The sequence below is a fragment of the Olea europaea genome, chromosome 10 (genome assembly GCF_002742605.1).
Source record: "Olea europaea var. sylvestris chromosome 10, O_europaea_v1, whole genome shotgun sequence".
Taxonomy (NCBI): Eukaryota; Viridiplantae; Streptophyta; class Magnoliopsida; order Lamiales; family Oleaceae; genus Olea; species Olea europaea.
In genome coordinates this window covers 30183339-30205482 of record NC_036246.1, presented here as the reverse complement: position 1 = coordinate 30205482, position 22144 = coordinate 30183339, and the positions used below count along the sequence as shown (strand labels likewise).

Below are 22144 nucleotides of genomic sequence, written 5' to 3'. Positions count from 1 at the left end.
TTCAAATTAGCCATTGTCTAAAATTGAACATGTAGATATAAAAATATGTGTGTGCTAGACTTTAACATGTATATAATTTTTTTTTCCAATTTTCTTTTGAATGCTTATGTGATAGCATTTTTCAATTTTCTATTAATTCTCAATCTTTTTAATTCACGAAGTTGACTTTCACATAACCATAGGGTTACATTTTCTCTCATGATTTATGTTCATTATCAATGATGGTTTCACACGTTTATAGTGATAGTCCTTTCCTCTAATGAATTTGTTTGTTTACACTGCATCATATTGTAGTGTAGAAAGACATAGATACTGACCATAGATCTATATTTAAACACTTGTGACCTTAAATTGACAGCATAGTCAGTAAATGATCACAATTGAAGTAGTTATAATGTCCTAATAGATGTACTTATCCGACAATGATTTACCATAAGTTATAGTCAGCACACCGCACTGATAGGAGAATCCAAGTTCATGTCAACAATTACAAACCAATCGAAAATTCACATCTTGTGATATTTGCCAGAAACATCCCAAATTTTCTTTCCTTTTATATTTTTATCTATATAAAAAATGCAAAACACATGCACAAGATAAAAAATAATGTACATGAAAAATAGTTTAATGCATAAAGCATATGTCCACAACTTTCGCAATGTTTCAAAACTAATACTATCTAAAGCTTTGGTGAATAAATTAGTCAGTCCTTCAGTATTTTTGTGTTCTAAGACATTACATTCTGTCCCTGATGAAGTGGTGTCTATTGTCAATGTTTTTAGTCTTAGAATGCTGAACATGATTCCTAGAGGTGTTTATAGCGCTTGTATTATCACAGAACATGGTAAGAGAGTCTTGTTGAATATCATAATCACTGAACATCTGCTTCGTCTAGAATAGTTGTGTACATCAACTTCTAACAGCGATGTGCTCAATTTTTGCAGTAGACAATAAAATAGAGTTTTGTGTCTTACTTGCCAAGACATAAGATTATTATCCATGTAGAAACAAACTCCAGAAGTGCCAGCCCCATCAACATCTGTATATTCTAAAAGATGAGAGTTTGAATCTTTGATGCACTTCAAACCAAAATTGGATGTACTATTAACTATCTAATGACTCGTTTAACAGCTACCAAATGGGACTCCTTTAGTTTAGCTTGATATCTTGTATAAACTCCAGTGCTGAAGGTTTTGTTAGGACAACGTGTAGTCATATATAGCAAGCTGTCAATCATTCACATACATTGGTTGGGATCGACGTCTTTACCCTGGTCATCTCTGGAGTTTTTTAAAGACGTAGCCAAGGAAGTCCCGACTGCCTTGATTTTTTTGGACAAAATTTCTTCACTAGATTCTTCGTATACTTAGCCTATAAGATAAAGATCCTTGCATCAACCTTCTTACCCTATAATCCCGAGAAATAGTTTAATTTACCAATCATACTCATTTCAAAATCATTTTGTATAAGATTAAAAAATCCCTAGATTTTGCTTCAGATGTGAATCCGAACAATATGTCATCCAATATATTTGAGCCACAATTAATCTTGACTTGAGCTGTCTGATGAACAATATTTTATCAGCTTCCTCTCTCTTATATTCTTTCTTAAGGTTTTTCATACCCAACCCCGAGGAGCTTGTTTCAGCAGATACAATGTCTTTTTAAGCTTGAATACATGATCATAAAGATATGGATCAATGAGTCATTTTGGTTGCTTAACATAGGCTTCTTCATTAAAAGTTCCATTCGGAAAGACACTCTTGACATTCATCTGATAAAGTTTGAATCCCATTTGACATACAATAAACAGTAGAAGTCTAATGATTTCAAGTCTTGTCCCAGGTGCAAAAGTCTCTTCGAAGTCCAATCTTTCAACTTGGGTGCAACCTTGTGCAAACAGTTTTGCCTTGTTTCGTATAATGTTACCGTGTTCATATAATTTTTCTTGAAGATCCATTTGTTTCTAATCATGTTTGTACCTATTGGCTGAGGCACTAGTTTCCATATTTTATTTCGCTCAAACTAAGCCAATTCTTCTTACATTGGTAGTACTCAAGATTCATCACCAAGTACCTTAATCACACTTTTTGGTTCAATTTGTGACTTGCAACACACATTCTTGAGTTCTGTAGCAAGTCTCCGTCTGGTCATCATTCTATCTCCACAATCTAAAAGTATGTTATCCAATGGATGGGCCTTTACAATCCAAGTAAGAGATTGCCTCCTGCTCTACAGTTCATCATCTTCCTCGGGTAGGTTAGCACCTCTAGTAACTAGTGAAAGATTAGTAGAACTAGCTACTGGTAGTTCTATCAAACTGTCACTGCCTGAATTAACAAAACACCTGTCTTAAATATTTCAATTTTCTTCAATCTCTTCTTCAAAATATTTCTCAATTTCAGGTTCTTGTGAATAATAAAAGAATTCATCGGTGTCATTAATTTTAACATTAATGGATTCAATAATGGTTCGAGTCTACATGTTGTAGATCCTATAAGCTTGACTACTTTTAGAATAGCCAATGAATATTTCACAGTTATGTCCAACCTATCATACATGCCAAAGGGTCTCACGTAAAATTATCAAGAATTCTGTTGCAGAGAAAATACACTTTAATCCATGGTGATGAATCAATGGGGGTATAAGTTCTATCACACTGATAGGGAAAAAGGAGATACACAGTCATGAGTTATTAGCCTTGGAAGTTTTTAATTAGAGTCCTAATTAGTCCAAGTAATGGATAACTGTGCATTCTAAAGTCCATACCCAAAAGATGCTTCAGAAATCTCATTCGTAACGTATGGTAGATTAAAGGGGGACACCAAATGATTGTTGAGCCGTACGAGTTACAACAGGTGAATATTCCTGTACTAACCCTTGTTGGTCTCGAGGTAGGAGTACGACGTACAAAAAGTTCACGCTCTTCTTTATTTCGAAAGATAGGGTGTCCTAACCATTAATAATTAAATCACTTAAATTGGCCCAACTTAATTAGATAATCCATATAACAATTTTTAATTAAACATATAAGCTAGTCATAGGAAATAATATCCCAACAACAAGGGCATACGTAATTGAACTAATACATCACTAAAAAAGCTGGAGCGTCCAAAATATCAAATTAATATGTGCTTAATTTGGGAACCATCTACTAAATATATTGAAAAATAGCATGCGATCGTAATATACCAATGCAACTGAGCGTGGTCTTTTTATCTTGAAAAATCTGATTTTCAATTATACATTCCATCCCAGGATGCGATACTCCACAGATAGTTTCATCGGACTCATCTTCATCAAGATCTACGAGTGGTAGATGAATCCGAAAAGCAACACTATTCAATTGTTGGATATGTGGCACAAGACTCTTTCAGAACTTGTGTTGTACTGAAATCTACACGTTCTTAGCGAACTCTAGACTCTAATGTAATAGGCATCCAATTAGCATTTGGACTTTTTCTACTTCCATTCAATAAATAGTTCTTCAATTATCCTTGCACTTCAGCTCCATCTAGAATATGATAAAGTTTTCATTTGTTATCCTTATCTCTGCGATGTCTATATCAGCAATGTACTTGATCTTCAGTGTTGAACTCCTCGTATCCATCCTTAATTCACTCGATGTCATGACAAAAAATACGCGTACTTGTAACCAATTGGTGAGGAAATTCCAATTGCGTTTGAACAACATATAATGAACACGTTTACTGCCTTCATACCTGCACGAATCATATTTATAACAGATGATATCATACGTGTATGTGAAATTAATAAGTAAATGTAACATACGAAAATAAAGAATTAAGAATTCATCATCTTATCACGTGCACAAAATGTAATCTCACAAGAACACTTCAATCCAGCAAAGAATGAATAGATAGTGAGTCAGTGACTTCAGATAAAAATAAATAAAATAAAAATAAAAATACATGTACTCCAGCGTAATGTAGTGCCTAATTCCATTTTACAGCATGAAAGATTATCAATTTCAGCTAATTTTGCCGAGAAAGTCGAGATAATGATATGTACACGTGTGTGTGTGTGTGTGTGTGTGTGTGTGTGTGTGTTATTAGCGCACAACTTATTCTATCTGAATTTACAGTTTGCGGCTAACTGACAAGGCAAAATGATGTATTGGATGACAAACGATTAAGTTATCATAATCATTTCTGTTACATAAATTAGTCAACATGAAAGATTATCAATTTCAGCTAATATATATATATATATATATATATATACACACACATTAAGCTATCATAATCGTTTCTGTTACATAAAAACACCATGGATTTGTTAGGGGAAAAAAATTAGAAATACTGTTGAAATTGTACAAATAAAACAATGGAAAGAAATATTTCAATAGCAGAGTAACAATAAAATTAGAGGAAGTGGTTGTTGAGGGAGTAGCGGTATTGAAATGAATCAAGGCTTGTGTTATACACAGTTTCCTTAAAACAAATTCGCTCCACTATGGTGCAAGAGAACTGATGGCGTCTGTCTCCCAGAATATATCAGTTAAAAGTAGCTAGCTAGTAACTACTTTCGGTGAACTAAAAATGCTCACAATTCTATCACAAAGCTTAAAAAAAGAACTAAACTATTTAAGTTATTAAGAACTAAATTCTTGAAACAAAGATAATAAAGAAACTTAAAGCGAAGAAAGAACTCTCAAATTTTTGGCATGAAGAATTTGGAGGAGAACACCACCTTATATAGTACTATGATGAGGAATGTTTCAAATTCTTAAATAATATTGTATTTAACACACACAAAGTTACAATAACCATGAATGAATTTGTAACCAATTCAAATACAAATTAACTATGGAATTGACTAGACTTGAAATACATGAATCGTTATAAATCCATTCAATTTGAGTATATTGTTTTAATATATTGACTTTAATATATTAATTTAATATATCATATTATTTTTCAACAATCCCCCACATGAATAAAATTAACAATGACAGACAGATATGGTGATAGAATTCAACGTCTAGCATAGGTAGTTGTTATCCTTTGAACCTCCCCTTATATAAATATGTTTACTTTACTAACTGATTAGTAGACATGATGTCCTTGAATTATTTTGTCATTTGTGTAAACGATGACACACTCCACACAGGTTTCTTCCTAGCACAACTCAGTTTTTATAGTTATGTTCATTTTGGCCATGAACATTTTCCCTGGTTCTATGAGGGTTTCTAAGAGTTGAGCCCCGCAAAATTTCCTTAGGAACGACCCCATTTCTCTCTCACATATGTGAGTTCTTATTAGAGGTAACCCACATTACTTTGCTCGGTCTTCACGCATAGGAATCATTAAAAGCATATTTTTTATCTTTCATCCTTATGGTTACCACATTACATCATAGGAATGGATAGGATATTTTATTTTTCACAGTGATTCAATTAAGTTTTTACGATTAGGTTGTCCCTTTGAAGTTAGATCTTGATATCTCCAGTCAATCGGGTTGGATTTCTTTTGGTTAGCAGATCTACAATGTTATCATTTGATTTTACGAATTTAATAGAGATAATGCCAATTGAGAATAGTTGCCTTATGATATCATGTCTATGACACGTATGTCTAGACTTACCATTATATATGTGATTTTGTGCCCCTCCAATCTTTAATTAACTATCACAGTGTATGCAAATTATTGGAACGGGTTTAGACCATCTCGGATTATCCTTTAAAATGTTATGAAACACCTAGCCTTTTCATCACATTTATTTAGATCTATAAACTTTAGATTCAGATAGAATCAGCTATAACTTTTTATTTAGAAGATTTTTATGATATAGTTGCACCTCCCAACATGAATCCAAATCCACTAGTGAATTTTAAGTCTTTTATATCAGATATATAATTAGCATCACTATACCTTTCAATGATTGTTGGGTATCTGGTATAGTACAGTCCATAGATACAAGTGTATCTTAAGTACCTTAAGACCCTTACTATTCCTTTCCGGTGGTCAGCTCTTGGATTACTCATGTGTCTACTCAGTTTACTAACTATGTAGGCTGTCTAGTCGTGTGCAACTCATCAAGTACATCAGACTTCCAATAATTCTAGAGTATTCTACTTGAGAGATACTCTCGCCTTTGTTTTTAGATAGATGATGACTTGTACTTATCAATGTCATCCGTGCTAAACTTTTCTAGAATTTTATCCGCATAATGTGATTGGCTTAGAATGAGTCTATCTAATGTTCTTGTAATTTAACATCCAAGTATCAAATTAGCTAGACCATATCTTTCATCTCAAATTTCAAATTCAACATATTTTTAGTAAATTTAACAATCATATTCTTGCTACCAACAATGAGCATGCTCTCAACGTAAAGATATAAAATGATATAACCATTTATGTGTCTTTGACGTAAACACATTTGTCACACTCGTTGATTTTAAATTCACATTGTATCACGACATTGTCAAATTTTGCATATCACTATTTAGGGATGACAAAAATACCTATCAAACTCAATACCCGTAGGGCCTGCCCTAAACGGCACGAGGATTACTCACTTAATCGGGTTAGGTACAGGGCGAGAGATTCTGCCCCGAGACGGATACAGATAATAAGGCCCCACCCTATTTAATTTTTAAATTTTTTAAAGAATTTAATATTTTAAATGTAAAAATTTCAAGAAATTTCATTAATTCTAATAGAAGATAGCAATTAAGATGATCTAAAGAACATGGTATATAATAAAAACCTTAGTTTACCAAGTACATTCGAATAATTTAATTTTTAAAAATAAATTAATTAATTAAAAAAATTAATAAGTATATTATTGTCTCACTTGAATGAATGTAGAAAATAAAATGAATTATTAAAAACGAAAAAAAAATTTAAATGGGTACATAAATGGGGCAAACACCCCGCCTTGCCTTAAACGAGTAATAGGGCGAAAAAGTGCCAGGCGAGGCGGGGTGGGGGAGCCAGCCCTGTCTCAAATCGAACTCACCTCGTTGCCAACCCTACCACTATTTCGATGCTTGTTTCAAACTATATAAAGACTTCAATAACTTATAGACTTTTTTTCTTGCCTTAGCAATGAGAAACCCTCGAGTCATTCCATGTAAATTTCTTCCTCTATATCTCTATTTAAAAAGACAATTTTTAACATCTATTTGATGTGCTTCAAGATTTCGCAGAACTGCAATCGAAAGAATCGTCATAATAGATGTTATTCTTATCACTGGAGAATATTTAATCAAAGAAATCGAGGTTTTCTCATTGTCTATAACCTTTTATTACTAATTTGGTCTTATATTTCTCAATAGTTTCATTTGCTTTCATTTTTCTTTGAAAATCTATTTGTAGCATTGTGGTTTATTTCTTTGGGGAAAGTCCACTAGCTCCCATGTATACCTATTTCACTTTTAATGGCATCTTTTCATTAATGTCCTTGTGAAGAGTTCACAGTTTCTTGAAAGCATTGAGGTTCACTTTCTAACACATAAGTCGAAAAATCAAGACCAAAAGATTTTTCTATCGTTTCTCTTTTACTACGTCTTTGTTCAACCTCAACCTCAACCTCCTCCTCTAGTTCCTCATCCTGACTATTTCCAATCAAGCTCTTCTTCAGATATCTACGAAAAATACATATTCAAAGAATGAATGATTTCTCGATTCCATTATCATATGTTTGGGATTTTAAACTCATGCACAAGAAATCGATAAGCACTATTATTATGTGTGCAGCCAATGAAGATGTAATCTACAGTTTTCGAACATATTTCATTTACATAACTCATAAAGGGTTTTTTTCCGTTTTATTTTAGAGCACCTTATTTAAAAGGTAATTTGCCAATAACACAAATTTTCCCCACGCATTCTGTGGTAACCCAAAACTTAATAACATTGCATTAATCATTTCTTCTAAGATACGATTTCTCTGTTTAGCAACACTATTTTGCTGCGGCGAGTAAGGTCCTATGATTTTATGTATGATTCCGTGTTGGATAACTTCTCAACACCTTAATTCTTTTTATTAAGTTGATTTTCAACTTCATTCTTATAGAGAATAAATTTTTCTATAACTTCGTCTTCACTTTAAACAAATATACATAACAGTATTTTGTGTTAACGTCGATAAAAGTAATGAAGTACATGTTGACACATCTTGTTTATACAAATTTTAAGTCATATGTCGCAATGAATTAAATCAAGTGATTCTGTATTTTATTCAATTGATTCAAATGATGACATTGTCAATTTTGTTTCAACATAAGTTTTACACTTATGTTTCGAATTAATATAAAACACCAACATGCAAATCAAGTTAAATAATTTACGTAAAGTATCATAGTTAACATGTCCTAGTCCACCATGCGACAAATTGGAAGACTCAGCAAGTAAGCACAATAATTAACTTTATTAATTTTTGGTTTTACAACCATTACATTCAATATAGACATACCATCATAAGCATAACATTTTTCGACCAACATTTCACTCGTAGATGAAATGACTCTGACTTAGACATAATACGGAAAACCATGATTATTCAAAAGTGATCCGGACACTAGATTTTTGAGAATTTTCTGTACATACAGCACATTGTTGAGAGTCAACTATTTTTCACAAGTTATCTTCAAAACTACATTTCTTTCACCTTTGATTTGAGAAGTTGCTGAATTTTTCATAAACAATTTCTCTCCAACTCAATTGCTCCGAACGTAATAAACTACTCTTTATTAAAGCACACATATCTTGCAGCTCCATGAACCCAATATATTCACTTTAGAAATAATAGCTGCGAGATTCATCTCCGAACGATATGTGCCATGTAGTCAACAACTTTAGCTTCTTTCTTATTGTTCATTTTCGGCAATGTACGTTCCGATGACATGGTTCCTACTTTGTCATAGTCGAAGCATTTTCCTTAAAACTTTTTTTTTGGAAATGCCACATTTTAGTCCCACCTTAATTCCTTTGCCATCGGATGACCAATGCTTGTTCTTATAGGTCTTAGAACTTTAAACATATTCCACAAAATTGAATTTAGCCTCACCAAGATTGAACTCCTCCTTTTTGTCTTCTTTGATTCAAAGCCTATCTATCAATTCTTCAATGTTCATCTCCATTTGCTTGTGCTTTAGGTAATTTTTGAAATATTTCCAAGTCGGAAATAGCCGTTCAATGATTGCAGCAACTTGGAAAGCACTCAAATTAATCCCCTCGGCATGAATTTCAAGTAAAATCACCTGGAACTTCTACACTTGACTGATTACTATTTTGAAGTCTACCATCTTATAATTTAAGGAGCCGAACAATAAATTTCTTTGCCCTAACATCCTCAATCTTATATTTTCAATCAGAAGACTCCCACAACTTTTTAGCAATTTTCAACGTACTACACACGTATAACGAATTTGTCAAACCATTCATGACATAACTGCAGCAGCACGCTTCCATGCTAAACTAGAGCTTGTGGTTCTTCAACCTGAGCTACAGAACAAAGTAGTTCAAATTCAATCTCTCTTTTTGATCATCTATTATGTATCAAAGACGTATGAACTGGTCATATATAACATCCTCGTAGATATTTTAACATTCTAGGGATGAGTTTGTATCTCTCACACTAACGTCTTCGATCCCATGTCTTAATGTTTGGAAAATGTATACATGACATATAGATAAAAATAAAAAATAAAAAATAAATGAGTAATAAAGAAATGAATAGCGTGCACCGATCCATCAAAATGTGTAAATAAAAAGTAACTTGATTCTTTGTAAACAGTTTGCAGCTGACTCTTGAAGCAGGACACTTGAAATATCAGAAAAACTCAGTTCATTCATGAGGTACTGAAATGGAAGAATATATATTTCCCAGTCCTTAATGTTGGAGTACTACAAAATTATTATACAGTTCTTTTCCCTCAAAAACAGTACAGAGAGAGTGGCCCTAGATTAGGTCAATCACAAGGGTACTAGCACTTCCTCAACATTTACATGAACGATAAAACTTAATAAGGAAAGGCAACACCTTGCGCCAAATTTCAAGTAAAGGTATCTTCTCGGTCCCCTTCAGCAGTTTCAGCTTCCTCCAAATTGCTGAACTCTAGGAAATGTGTTGGCCTATGGTCTTCATGATAGTATTCACGAGGCGCCCCGAGTTTCACTCCATACTTCATGCCGGCGGTGTGTTTCACTCCCATGAAATTGTAGTTCCAAGGACCATTATCAGGTATCTGCAAGTCAAATTCAATGCAATTAATCGCAAGCACTAGAACAGATGTGATGAATAAAACCAAACCAGCACTTGAGAGGAAGAAAACAGAGACGTGCATAACAATGAAACACAAAATAACTTTACCATGTAAAAACCGAGGAAACGGTCACTCAAAAGCATCTGAACTTTCTCATAGTAGGTTGGCAGATAACCGTGGGGATTGCTTCCAGCATCTGTGTTGTTTTTCCCCCATTCATATCCTGATGGGGTCAGCTTATATGCAGTTAAAGAGCATGAACCCGGGGTAAAACTGCAGGTCAAAACAATACATTTCTCTCCATCCCATTGTTTATTGTTTGCCAAGATCTGAGCATGAGCGGCTAAATCCTACATTTGGCATTTTTTTACGAGTTTGTTCAGTGAAAGTATCATCAAAAAGTAACAACAGTAACAAAGTATTGCAGGTGAATTTCAGGAAGGGAGAGAATAAAATGAGGAAAATATAAACCTGCGGAGACAGCTGGGGAAGTTCGTTTGGCTGTGTATGCATCCATCCTAAAGGCTCCAAGTCATTCAGAAAGTCGTGTTCAGGTAGAGCTGATGGAAGATGAACCTGTTGATGAGTTCCCCACTGTGGTGGCATGGCAATACAACGAATCTCCTTCACTTGAGGATTGTCTGGAGGGCTTATGCCATAAATGTATCCAGCAATTTGAGTGCGCAAATCAGCAATGCATATAAACTTCTTCAAAATATTTTTAGGCATGATGTATGTGTATCCCGTTTCCTGCACGAATTAGAACCGAAAAATCTTAACAAAACCATTTTGGTAGGACTTTCCATATAATAATTACAAGAATTCGAGGAATAATTAATCCTCCAACCAACTATAGGTAAATACACACAGCACCTTAACGTCTTCTGAGGTCACATATATGTGATTCACACGAAGATGAAGATTTGTAGCAGATATTGCTCTAACACGCCAATCAGTTTTAGACCCATATGCTGCTTGCTCATATGGACTTGTGGTGGTAACAATCAACTCATCACCATGCACATTTGTGGTCCTTGTAGTGACTGCTGTAAGCTGACTAGCCTCCTTTGCCTAAGAGAATATTAAGATGTCCGTAAAACCAAGGGAAGACACATCACAAAGACAAATAGAACTTAGAGATTTGATAGGTGATGAAAAAATACCTGTTTCTCAATCTCGGCTATTTGTTGTCGCTGCTGCGATGGCGGAGTTATCTCAGCCCCAAGAATTATATCACGAATTTCTGACTGTGTCAGAGCAGATGTGTTGACATTGTTCTTCTTGGCATAGTCAGAAAGTATCAGATCTCTAAGGGCAACCTCAACCTGCATCACATTACAAAGATGACAAACAATTCAAAAATGCAATTGAATTACGAGATATATACACCCTCTAAAAAATGTATACACGTGCACCCCAGCAGAAGCTATTTTTTTCCTATCAAACAGAAACTATAACAAACACTATTTCAACGATGCACATAGTTTGACAATCTACCTTCATCCACTGTTCATCTGATAGAGATGGCCAGATATGATGGGGCTCAGTGACAATTGTCTTGTCAGGCTTCAGCAACATCTTAGCCTTCTCATTGTTCACATGAAGAGCACGCAAGATCAAGATAAGTCTAGAGAATGCTGTGTAGGATGAGATACTCTTCAACCAATCATCATATATATTGAACAAGACCATCTGTGGTTCTGTAGCCTTCAGTATTAGATCACCAAATTTCTCAATCTTCAAGCAAGCCTGGAAAGGCAACTGTAGTTCGCTTCCCTTGATCACGATATTTGGAAAATCAAGTAAATGGACCTCTAAGGGATCCAACATTCCTTTACGAGTAACTATGATTTGCTTAGGCTGTTCTTCAACGGGCAATGATCGCACCAGTGCAGCCACTTCTTCTGCCGTTTTCCACTTCGCCAGCTGGCCAAGTCGCTTTTGCCCAGCCCAGACACTTGTGTGAATGACCTATAAGACAAATAATTAACGAACAAATCTCAAAAACTGAATAGGTGATACATTATCAGCATGTGACAACAGATGCAAACCTTTAGAAAAAGCTGGCCCGTCCTAGGGTTAAATATAAAAATGGCACCATTAATGGGTTTTGTTGTGAGATTTCCCTCAAATGTCTTGTGTATTGTGACACGGTACACATTAGTGTCATCAACAAACCAGATAATCTGATTGCTGAATATCTCCCCATAGTTCTGTGACGATAAATACGGCTCTGTAGGTTCTGAAGAATACAACTGCAGCCCTTTCCTTATACGTTCTCTCAGAACATATAATGCTGGATTCGACTGCACATAAGGATTGATATATTAATTGATCCACTCCTTTATCAAGGAAAAAACATAACACTGCATGATTAATAATGAATGAACCCTTAAATCCAAAAGTTCAAAAATTTTGAAGTACCTTCATGATCTTATTCATAGCCTGGGCAAGCAGTGGTTTTGACCCAGGGAACCAGTTTCCGAATGCAGAATGCAGGTTATAAGCAAGATCAAGTCCAATCATGACCCCTACATGCAGAACAAAATATGTTAATTAGAAATGAAAACAAGCATCAGAATAAGATATAACACGAACTATATCACTAATATACCAGTTGGTGATGGATAGATAGACATGTTATCTGTTGTGTAATCCATAAACTTTGCCCGAGTGTATCGCTCAATATCATGGGAGTCATAATCACCCCACCGAAGCTGAACGTCTATCCAGTATTTATTGCTTGCCTTTTGGTCAAACACATCCTTTGACTCGGCCACAAGACTGGGCTTTGACATGGGCCATCTATGGGCAGCAAACAGAAGAATATCAGCACACGAGCTGTTCATTTTGTAACTCTTCCTTGGATGGATCGTTTCTTTCTGAACAGTTTCAATTTCCAATGCATCCAGCTCTTGATCCAAAACCTGGCAAAGATCCATGACCACACTCTCATGAATCTTCTGCCACAAGTGAGCACGGAATATCTGAATCAGAGATATCTTTAGTGTAGGTATCTTTCCATGCATAAATATCCCGGTCAGATCCAGCTGCACCTGGAAACCAACATATACATTTGCTCGATTTATAGTAGGTGACCACCAAAGGGTAAATCTTCGATTAGGAATTTGATTCAGCCCAGATCTCTGAGCATTTGTCAATTTCTTATACTTCATAGACTCCTCGAAACCTGAAGCCTTCTCCCAGAAAAGACCTTCCCAAGTAGGAAAGCTGAAACATCAAAGAAAGCAAGAAAGCTCCATGAACAACCCACATTTTTTTTCAAGAGAACGAATTCATCAATTTGTGGAAGTTCTAAGAAACAGAAATGTTGTCACCATGAAATACAACTGATCCCACCGCAAAGGCAAAGTAAAATTAAGCCTAAGTGTAGGTTTCCAATATAATGGAAATGCTATATAGTTTTTTAACACTGAATCAAATCTATGCGAGCACTTATCCATAATGATGGGAACTTGATATAATATGTTGGACCATGATTGCGGTGCAAGGAAAATTACATTTATAATAGAAAAACAAATACATATATAAACTATTTTCTACTACATTGGCACAAGGTGATGGCAAAGAATTGGAAGTTAATTCTAGTAGAGAGAGCCCAAGCCAAACTTACTATGTTCCTTTGAACAGTGTATGCTCGAGAATTCCTTCTACTCCCCCAAGTGCTTGAATAACATCAGTTCGATAGTTATTCAAGTTCCACAACTTCCCGTCATGCCTCTGGTGCGTCCACCAGAATGGATTTTGTTTCAGAACTTGATACTGCTTAAAATCTGTTCGTACTCTCCATCCTTTGTCATATGCAAGAGTGTGGCGGTCCTTCTGAAACAAGGTATTGATTCGAGGTATCCCACGATCCCAAGAATCCTGAAAATCAAAAAGAAAAATGTAAGATGGACATACTTTCTTTGATCAAAGTAAGACATTGTTAAGAACGTTAAAGAGTGTAAACTATGATGCTCGGATTCGGGTACGGGTATCGGGTATGGGTACGTATCTAGGTGTCGGATCTTTTATTTCCTAAAATGTAGGATACGGGGACATGGTTAAAAAGAGTCCAATTTTCAGACACGGATACGTGAATACGTCTTTCAAACTTCAATTTTTTTACAAATTCAAGATGTCATTTTGAATAAATCAAAATCCATTATTCACAAAAAAGGAATGGGTACTAAATAAGGAGTTGAGACGAATAAATTAAAATTTTGGGATTTAGTTTTCAATTATGGACATAATTAAATGTTATATAAAATAGCAAATATTGGACTTGATTACAATTTGGATTTAGTGGAGAACTAAGTAGAAATGGGAAAGAAAAAATGAACGAAGAAGAACCAGAAATGACGAAGTATCCGATTGAAACTTGGAGAATCCGACACATATTCCATACTCATACCCATGTCGTATCGTGTCCGACACAGGTATTCCAACTATTTCGAAGAGTCCAAGCATCAAAGGTGTAAAAGCACAAAGATGCTACTGATTAGAAAATATCAAATATAAAATAGAGGCCCACCAAAGTTGCAAAAGCACCACCCCCCCTAAAACAATTGAAAGGTATTAAAAGGAATCCCCCACCCTCAACAACCCATAGAAACAGAAGAAAAAAATTTACGTTAAAAAAAAAAAGGATAATGAGAAGAACCAAAGTCTTGTTTGCTATTGGGATCGAATCAACTATATGAGTACCTTTTTGTCACTCCATCCTTTCTAGTAGACGTAGCGATATATGTACTAGAAATTCCAATGATTATATGAAATATTTTGCAACCACATCAGGCAATGTTAATATTATTATAGTTTCCAGACAACCTGAATTCTTGGGACTGTGTTGCTCCGTGAATGGGAATTTATTCAGGTTTAAGCAAGACATGCTCTTGATATTTAGGTTGGTCTTCCCATTATTTATCCTCAATTAGTGTTAACTCGCTTATTCGATAAATAACAAAGAGGAAAAAAGAAATTCTAGAGGACAAAAAAGGGATAAAACCATGAGAGAACAAAATAAAAATTGAGCTGCAGCAAAAAACTCCCTCAATCATTTACAGTTAAAAAAGGCCATTTAGCATCTAAGCTTCATGTGAATGGAAGCTTATTTAGGTCTCCGCAAAAATGGCCAAACTCTCTAAAGCGCTTTCCTTAATTTAACATCAGTATGACCTCTCATTATTGGATAAAAACAGAAAAAAAGAATCCCACGGAATGAGAAAAGATAAAAGGGGGAACAGAAAAAATGGATAAAGCCCTTGCCTTAATTTAACTTCAGCATGACCTCCCATTATTGGATAAAAACCGAAAAAAAGAATCCCACAGAATGAGAAAAGATACAAGGGGGAACAGGAAAAATGGATCCGCTCTGAAACTTACTTCCAAATCTTCCAGAGTTAAACGCCTATTTTGTGCCTGGGCTTCTTGTCGCTTCAATGCATATTCAGCCCAAACCCGTTGTGAATCAATGAACTCACTCTCCCATGGCTGTCACAAAGTCAAAAAGCAAAATAAAATTAAAACCAATGATATGAAAATAGTGCAAGGCAGAAAATGGGATCCTGGTACCTGTATGTAACGATACAGATTTGGAATCAACTGGTCCTCTTCGTGACTCATTCCACTCCTAAAATGAGTTATGCCAACATCTGTTTGTTTACTATATCGGAGGTCACTCTGGGGAATCAATATATGACCCATTGACAACATTCCAAGTCCTCCAATTTCCTTCGGGGTGTAAAAGATAACAGGAGGGAACCTGAAAGCAGAGCAAGTTTCAGGATGTTTGTGAACAAAGAGAAGTAGAAGATTTAACAAAGATATATTACCTGCTAGGCATCTTTGAGTTCAATCCAATCTTTATACGGGTCTGTATTTTATTTTCACATTTTACCAGCAGATCCAACAGTTCTTGTGTATGAACAGTTGCTTCACGGAAATATGTCATGAGGCCTGCAGGAGCAAATTTAAACTCTTCAGCAAAAGAACGCTTAGTTAAACCAACACCATGAAATAGAGGCATTAGGAGGCAAAAAAAAATTAGATAATTACCTATAAGTGCTGTATTCCATTTGTTAACAATCTTTGTGAATGTAGTCGAACCTGAGGACATGAGAATTTGTCTTACACGATTCTCAAACACCTTCATATGTTCATCATCTACCCTTAAGAAAGCAACTGCAGTACGTTCTTTTGTCTGCTCATTCTGCAGATTCCAAACTCCATCTCTTGTATTGCTGAAAGCCTCTTGAGTCATTCTAATCTTAGGCAGTATACGAACTTCAAATCCACACCTACACATATAGGCCACCAACTCGTTAAATATGCATGTGTACACTATGGACATGTATGTGCATATTAAGATAACAGATTAAAAAGTAAAAGCAAAGAGGAAGAACAAGTTACACATACATGCTGAAAAGTAAGTTTGGGTTGTCCTTGCTGTAGACAGATACAAAGCTGTTCTCCCATTCAAGAGTTGTAATGCTTCTAGGAAGACGATTCTTCATATCCCAGAAAACACTTCTACCAAGATTGACTGAAATACAGAGATTTGACAAAGAACAATTAGATTCCTCTAAATATCAGACTAACCACCAGTCGAGAAATCAAACTGAAGAAATTATCATATGTAAATAGTATTTGATAAAATAAAGACATTACCATCATGCTTCATAAGTCTCATCCTGGCATCTCTTGGCCAGCATTTTTTGTTGTTATAACCAACCATATTTTCATTGTTAGGATCTGGATGCTCAGTGAGATACCGCTGGATAAGGTCCCGAGCCTCTTCATGGGTGAAACGGAATAATATATGCACCTTGTCAATGTATCTGGAGTATAAACGAATTGGATGTCTTGTTTCTACTCTAGTATCATGATAAGTAATGAACTCATTTGGCATCTGGGGTGGACCAGCGATTTCACTGGCTCGAGTCAAACCAAGTAGTAAAAGATCAAGGACGAGTCCATAGTACTGCACTACAAAAGAAGCAAACTGAAGACCACGTATGAGCCCATATGAGTTCGTGTGGCTCATGTCCTTGTATGACAACACAACGTTGTTCTTTGCAGTGACATAATCAGCAATATTATGGTCAAGAACCAAACGCAGAAGCCTGCAGAAACATAAGAACAAATCAATACAAGGAAGTTATACAATAGTATTAATATTAGCCTATGTTTGGCCCCCAATTTTTCAAAATTTCATTTTTCCAAAACTCATTTCCAACCACACTTTCTCCCATAAAATAACTTTACACAAGTCGAAAATTTTTCCTCATTTTTTACACACGTTCTCCAAATTATCAGTATTCTAAAATACATTTTCTTAAAAAATGGCTCAAACAGGGGCTTAATGTTCTCTTGTCAAATGACTATACAATTTGAGTAAAATACTCACCTGTTAAGCATGGTCAGATCAATCTTTTCAAAAAATTTCTCAAATTTGGTCTGAAGCATCACAACACACTGTCCTTCACTAGTGTCCCAAATGTCTTGTAAATTGTTTATGCCCTGACACCATTTATAGACCAACAGTGGAGGTGGCTCTGAATCTGCAGGCTTAATCCAATTGGGGAAGAGGTGGCGTTTGTCACCCTCATACCACAGATACTGGTCAAGATATGCATCAGTAATCTTCTCAAGAGGTTCAATCTCATAAACTGGTATTAGATAACTGTACAGGTCCATGAACTCAATGCCAACCTGCAAAATGCTCCATTATCAGTGCGAAGTATCACAACTAATAAAAGTAACAATTAAATTCTGTTAAAAACAGCAAAATATTTTCACCTCTCAACAAAAACCATTGTCATACTAAATATTGGTTAAGAAATAAAAAAGGACAAATTTCTAAACTTACTTCCTTGAAGGCGCGCTGCGTAAGCAAATGACGTTTAATACGAGACAAAGCTTCATGTGGATTATCATAAGCCTGTTCAATAAGACCCAATTCTTCTCTTTGTAGCTGGTTTAACCTAACAGCCACACTATAAGATTCCTTTAACCTCTCAAGAGCAAGGATGAGAAGCTTCGTATCATGCTTGTAAGACAGAGGAGGAAATGGAATCGGAGAGAATTTTCTTGATTCCAACCAATGCACAGTGGTTGTATATATAGCCACAGCTTCTTCCGGAGTGACATATGGACCATCTTTTAAGTAGTTGTGTTGGCGTTCCTGTGAAGGGGGGTAATGAATAATTAATTAGTAGAGTGGCCCAAGAGAAAATTTTCAACCACTAAAGAACCAGAGAAACAGAAAAGCTTTCCAGATTTCAATGATGTTTTCTATTAAAGATTAAAATATGGAATACCTGCTCAGCCTTCAACCAAAGGCGGGTCAATCGTCCAAGATTCTTTCGACAAACTGTCTTGTCCACTGTTGCTCCTCTCCTGATACGCTCACGATTATAATGAGCAACATTTGTCCACCAATCAGCTTTTGACTTGACATATCGCAGAATCATGTTCTCAATAGGAACAGGCAAACCAGGTACCTGAGGAGTTCAAGAATCAAGTTACAAAGAGAAGATAATCTGGAGGTATTGCAACATGAAACTAGTAAAAAGCAACAATCTGAAAGCTGATGTACCTTCCACGGAATATTTGCTTTCCAACAGCGCCATGCTTCACTCAGATGCTGCAGGATAGTTCTCGCCTTATTTTGCTTAATACCCTCTACACATTCAACCAATAATAAATATAGGTAAAAGGAAGTTCGTAATATTAGTAAAAGGATGAAAGTTATAGCATTGTTCATTTAGTTTATTTTCTTTCTTCCTTCATTTTTGTTGGGGGTAGGGTTGTCACTTCCTCACAAAGCATCCTCTAGAGAATGTTTACCTGGCATAGCATCCAGAACATCATGCATAACAGCAGCACGAAGCTCCAAGTCGAAGTGGCTTTCAACACGCTGCTTTGTCACAGTTTTGGCCACTCCTTTAGAATGCCGTCCTTCAAACTGTCTGGCGAGTAAATTTCCCAACCACCTTTCCAGGAGAGGTACTATGCCACGAAGAAAAAACAACCACACCCTCCACATAGGGGCCCAGAAACCACATCCAGGCCCTTTCCCCACCGGCCCAGTATTAAATCGGTAATAAATCAAGTGCTTCAAGTCTTTACACATTCGAATCTGCCGCATGAGCCTGTACTTGTAACGGTACATACCCGTCAACTGGCCAACATGTGAAAAGATATATTGCAATCCGTCGGCCAACTGAAATGCATCGACATTTCCCAGCCGGAACTGGATATTCGCATCAACTACTAGCTTCGTCAAACGCAAAATTTCACGACAAAGATGAAAAGCATTACCAAACCGTGATTTTTTACGTTCCTTAGTAGTGAGGGTCTTCACAGGCTTCAAGTTGAAATTATAATCAAGGTGGAGGTAGTTGAGATTCTTCCTGTGGATCAACAGATTCAGCATATTGTACCCTTGCTTGCAAACCTGGAGACCAGCTTCAGCCCAATCAAGTTCTGTAGTCTGAAAAAACTTTGTAGCTTGGAGAGACTTAAACAGGTGCTTCTTCTTTTGAGCCTTAGGTGGTCTGTGATGCAGCTCATTCAACACAAAACATTTCAGCAATTTCTGGTAACTGACACGAACTTTGACTGGATAAGAAGGAGGACTGCAAAAGCATGACGACGAGAAGATTAGACAAATTAGATATTCATGAAAACTGGGCATACTTATATAACAATGTGAAGAACTTTTCATACCAGTGCTCCTTGAACCAATCTGATACGAGCGGTATATCTTCAGCACGCCGCATCCGACCAGATCTCATGTTGAACGGGCGTGGGGCAAACAAAAGTGAAATTCCCGCAGCAGTAGTATCTGTGTAAATTGGAGTGCTTGTTAGTAATGGTTCAACCCCCTCAGGCAACTGGAAATCATCATCATCCTCTTCATAAATTTTCTTCTCTCTCTGGTCCCTATTGGTACTTGTTATGGGGTGAATTAGAGGATCATAATAGAAAGCAGGAAGATCTGGATCCTCGGTTTTGATATACATGACCATTGGAGTGTGATATACACTGAGCTTCACTTTCCGGGGCCTATTATTATACAGATGAGGGAATGCAATCCTGTATTCCGTCCTGAGAGGTGAGCGGATAATAAGCTTGTTAATGTCATTAAATTCATTCCAGTCCTCATCTCCCTTCTCCATGTCACGATACAAAGGTTCAAACTTTGGACCACCTGAAAATGAATTGTTTTCAGAAAATACATGAAGTAGAGCAAACAAAGCACAAATGCACCATAATAAAAGCATTTCCAATACAGAAGCAAATCAATCAGGAGCAATGTAATAACTTTCATGCATGTCCACAATACATATAAAGATATATAAAACATGGGTGCCCAGAAACAAGCACAATTTCATATCTACATAATCATAATTGTTTCGATGAAGGATGAAGCACATCCAAAAAGTATAGACTTAGCATTGAACATACCAGGTATACACATGTTCAGTGCTTTAGCAGTAAAAAATGACTCCATGTCAAATAAGTAAAAGTAATTGCGATCAATTAAATCAGAGAGCAGCTGTCCAGCAAGCCGATGAAGTGTTGCCATAATTGGAAGTGAGAGATGCCATTTCCGGTAGCTGGGACCATTGATAAGCTTTGTTTTCACGAGAGGCTTATGGTCATAGAACCACGTATAAACAGCTGAATCTTCTTCCTCGTCCAACTCCAGTTGAATTGGCTCCAAAGGATCCACATCTAGAAGATTATCAGCATAATCTAGTGGAGGTTCTTCATCATCAAAAGGAGGAAAACGCATTCTTTTGAAATGTCGTCGATCTCTCTTCTCTCTTCGCATCATAATCCACATAGAACCCCACTGTAATAAAATTGACATACAGGTAATTAATTTAGAAAATTAATGTACTGAGCAAGAAATGGAGCAACAATTAAGATCAACAAATAGACAGCAGAAGAAGAGGTGTGCAGCAATAGAAGCATACTTGAGCCAGATAAATGGGTTCAACAACCCACGGTATTTCATTTATAAATGTAATAGCACCGGTAATATGGTAGAGTATCTTCACTTCGCGGACCTATCCGGAGAAACATTATAAGACGTTAATACAAATGTAAAATATTGGCTCAAGCAATCCAACTCAGAAAACAATTTAAGAGCATTTTCAACAACCACAGAAATGATCAAACACACAAGTACCTGTTCCCACGGCATGGGCATGTTTTCAAGGAGCTTGTAAACAGCGTGCGGAACAAACTTAAGAGCTCCTAAATAGACACGCTTATCGTGACGAAATTTCTTCGATGACATGTCACCATGATCCCTGCCAAAACACAAATAACCATTTTCATAGTCCAACTGCCAAAAAGTTCAAAAAACGGCAAGAAAAACATTTTTCTTTTGAAGGCAAGGAGAATCGTGTTAATTCACCACGTCCACATTCTAAAATATGTAGCAGCTACTATAATAAGGTTCTAATAATCTTATAAATAAAGCATGTTCGTGAAGTATAAAAATGTAAATTATAAATGGATAAAAATGAGTGGTGGATATGTAAATAGTCCTTATGAGTCCTCAAAATGTGTTAAAAAGAAGGACTTCAGTGTTTACAAACAATTTATCAACATGAACCAAGGCTAAATTCGTAATTCTAAATAAATAGGTTCCCCACTCACCAAATTAATAGAAGATCTGGAGGATGAGTGCAGAAACAGGAGTATAACTCGTTTAAAAGGTACAACCAAGTTAGAAGCCATAAGCAAGAATTAGCTAGCTGTAGCATGTAGGTACCAAAAGCAACCCAATAATTCATTACACAAACCACGAACATTAATACAATATATGGTACCATCCATAAAACGTGCACACAAAACAGCCTCCTCCAACTTCAAGGATAGGAAA

General features: G+C 35.9%; 1 protein-coding gene across 1 annotated transcript in view; it reads right to left on the bottom strand.

Annotated features, from left to right (window-relative positions):
• Positions 1–9775: 9775 nt before the first annotated feature.
• The window catches only part of LOC111401795 (pre-mRNA-processing-splicing factor 8A-like), a 13320-nt gene continuing 951 nt past the window's right edge, over positions 9776–22144 (bottom strand). Inside the window, exons 2-26 of the mRNA XM_023029701.1 lie at positions 21443–21566; positions 21228–21320; positions 20713–21103; positions 19972–20455; positions 19090–19880; positions 18839–18924; positions 18561–18743; positions 18110–18424; positions 17648–17952; positions 16909–17363; positions 16657–16783; positions 16297–16538; positions 16074–16197; positions 15814–16003; positions 15625–15732; positions 13871–14124; positions 12851–13467; positions 12661–12767; positions 12288–12542; positions 11734–12207; positions 11400–11561; positions 11110–11307; positions 10708–10986; positions 10344–10586; positions 9776–10218 (exon numbers count right to left, since the gene is read on the bottom strand). Of these exons, the coding sequence (XP_022885469.1) occupies positions 10027–10218; positions 10344–10586; positions 10708–10986; positions 11110–11307; positions 11400–11561; positions 11734–12207; positions 12288–12542; positions 12661–12767; positions 12851–13467; positions 13871–14124; positions 15625–15732; positions 15814–16003; positions 16074–16197; positions 16297–16538; positions 16657–16783; positions 16909–17363; positions 17648–17952; positions 18110–18424; positions 18561–18743; positions 18839–18924; positions 19090–19880; positions 19972–20455; positions 20713–21103; positions 21228–21320; positions 21443–21566 (6799 nt within the window). The 3' untranslated portion in view covers positions 9776–10026. The remainder of the gene's footprint in view (positions 10219–10343; positions 10587–10707; positions 10987–11109; positions 11308–11399; positions 11562–11733; positions 12208–12287; positions 12543–12660; positions 12768–12850; positions 13468–13870; positions 14125–15624; positions 15733–15813; positions 16004–16073; positions 16198–16296; positions 16539–16656; positions 16784–16908; positions 17364–17647; positions 17953–18109; positions 18425–18560; positions 18744–18838; positions 18925–19089; positions 19881–19971; positions 20456–20712; positions 21104–21227; positions 21321–21442; positions 21567–22144) is intronic.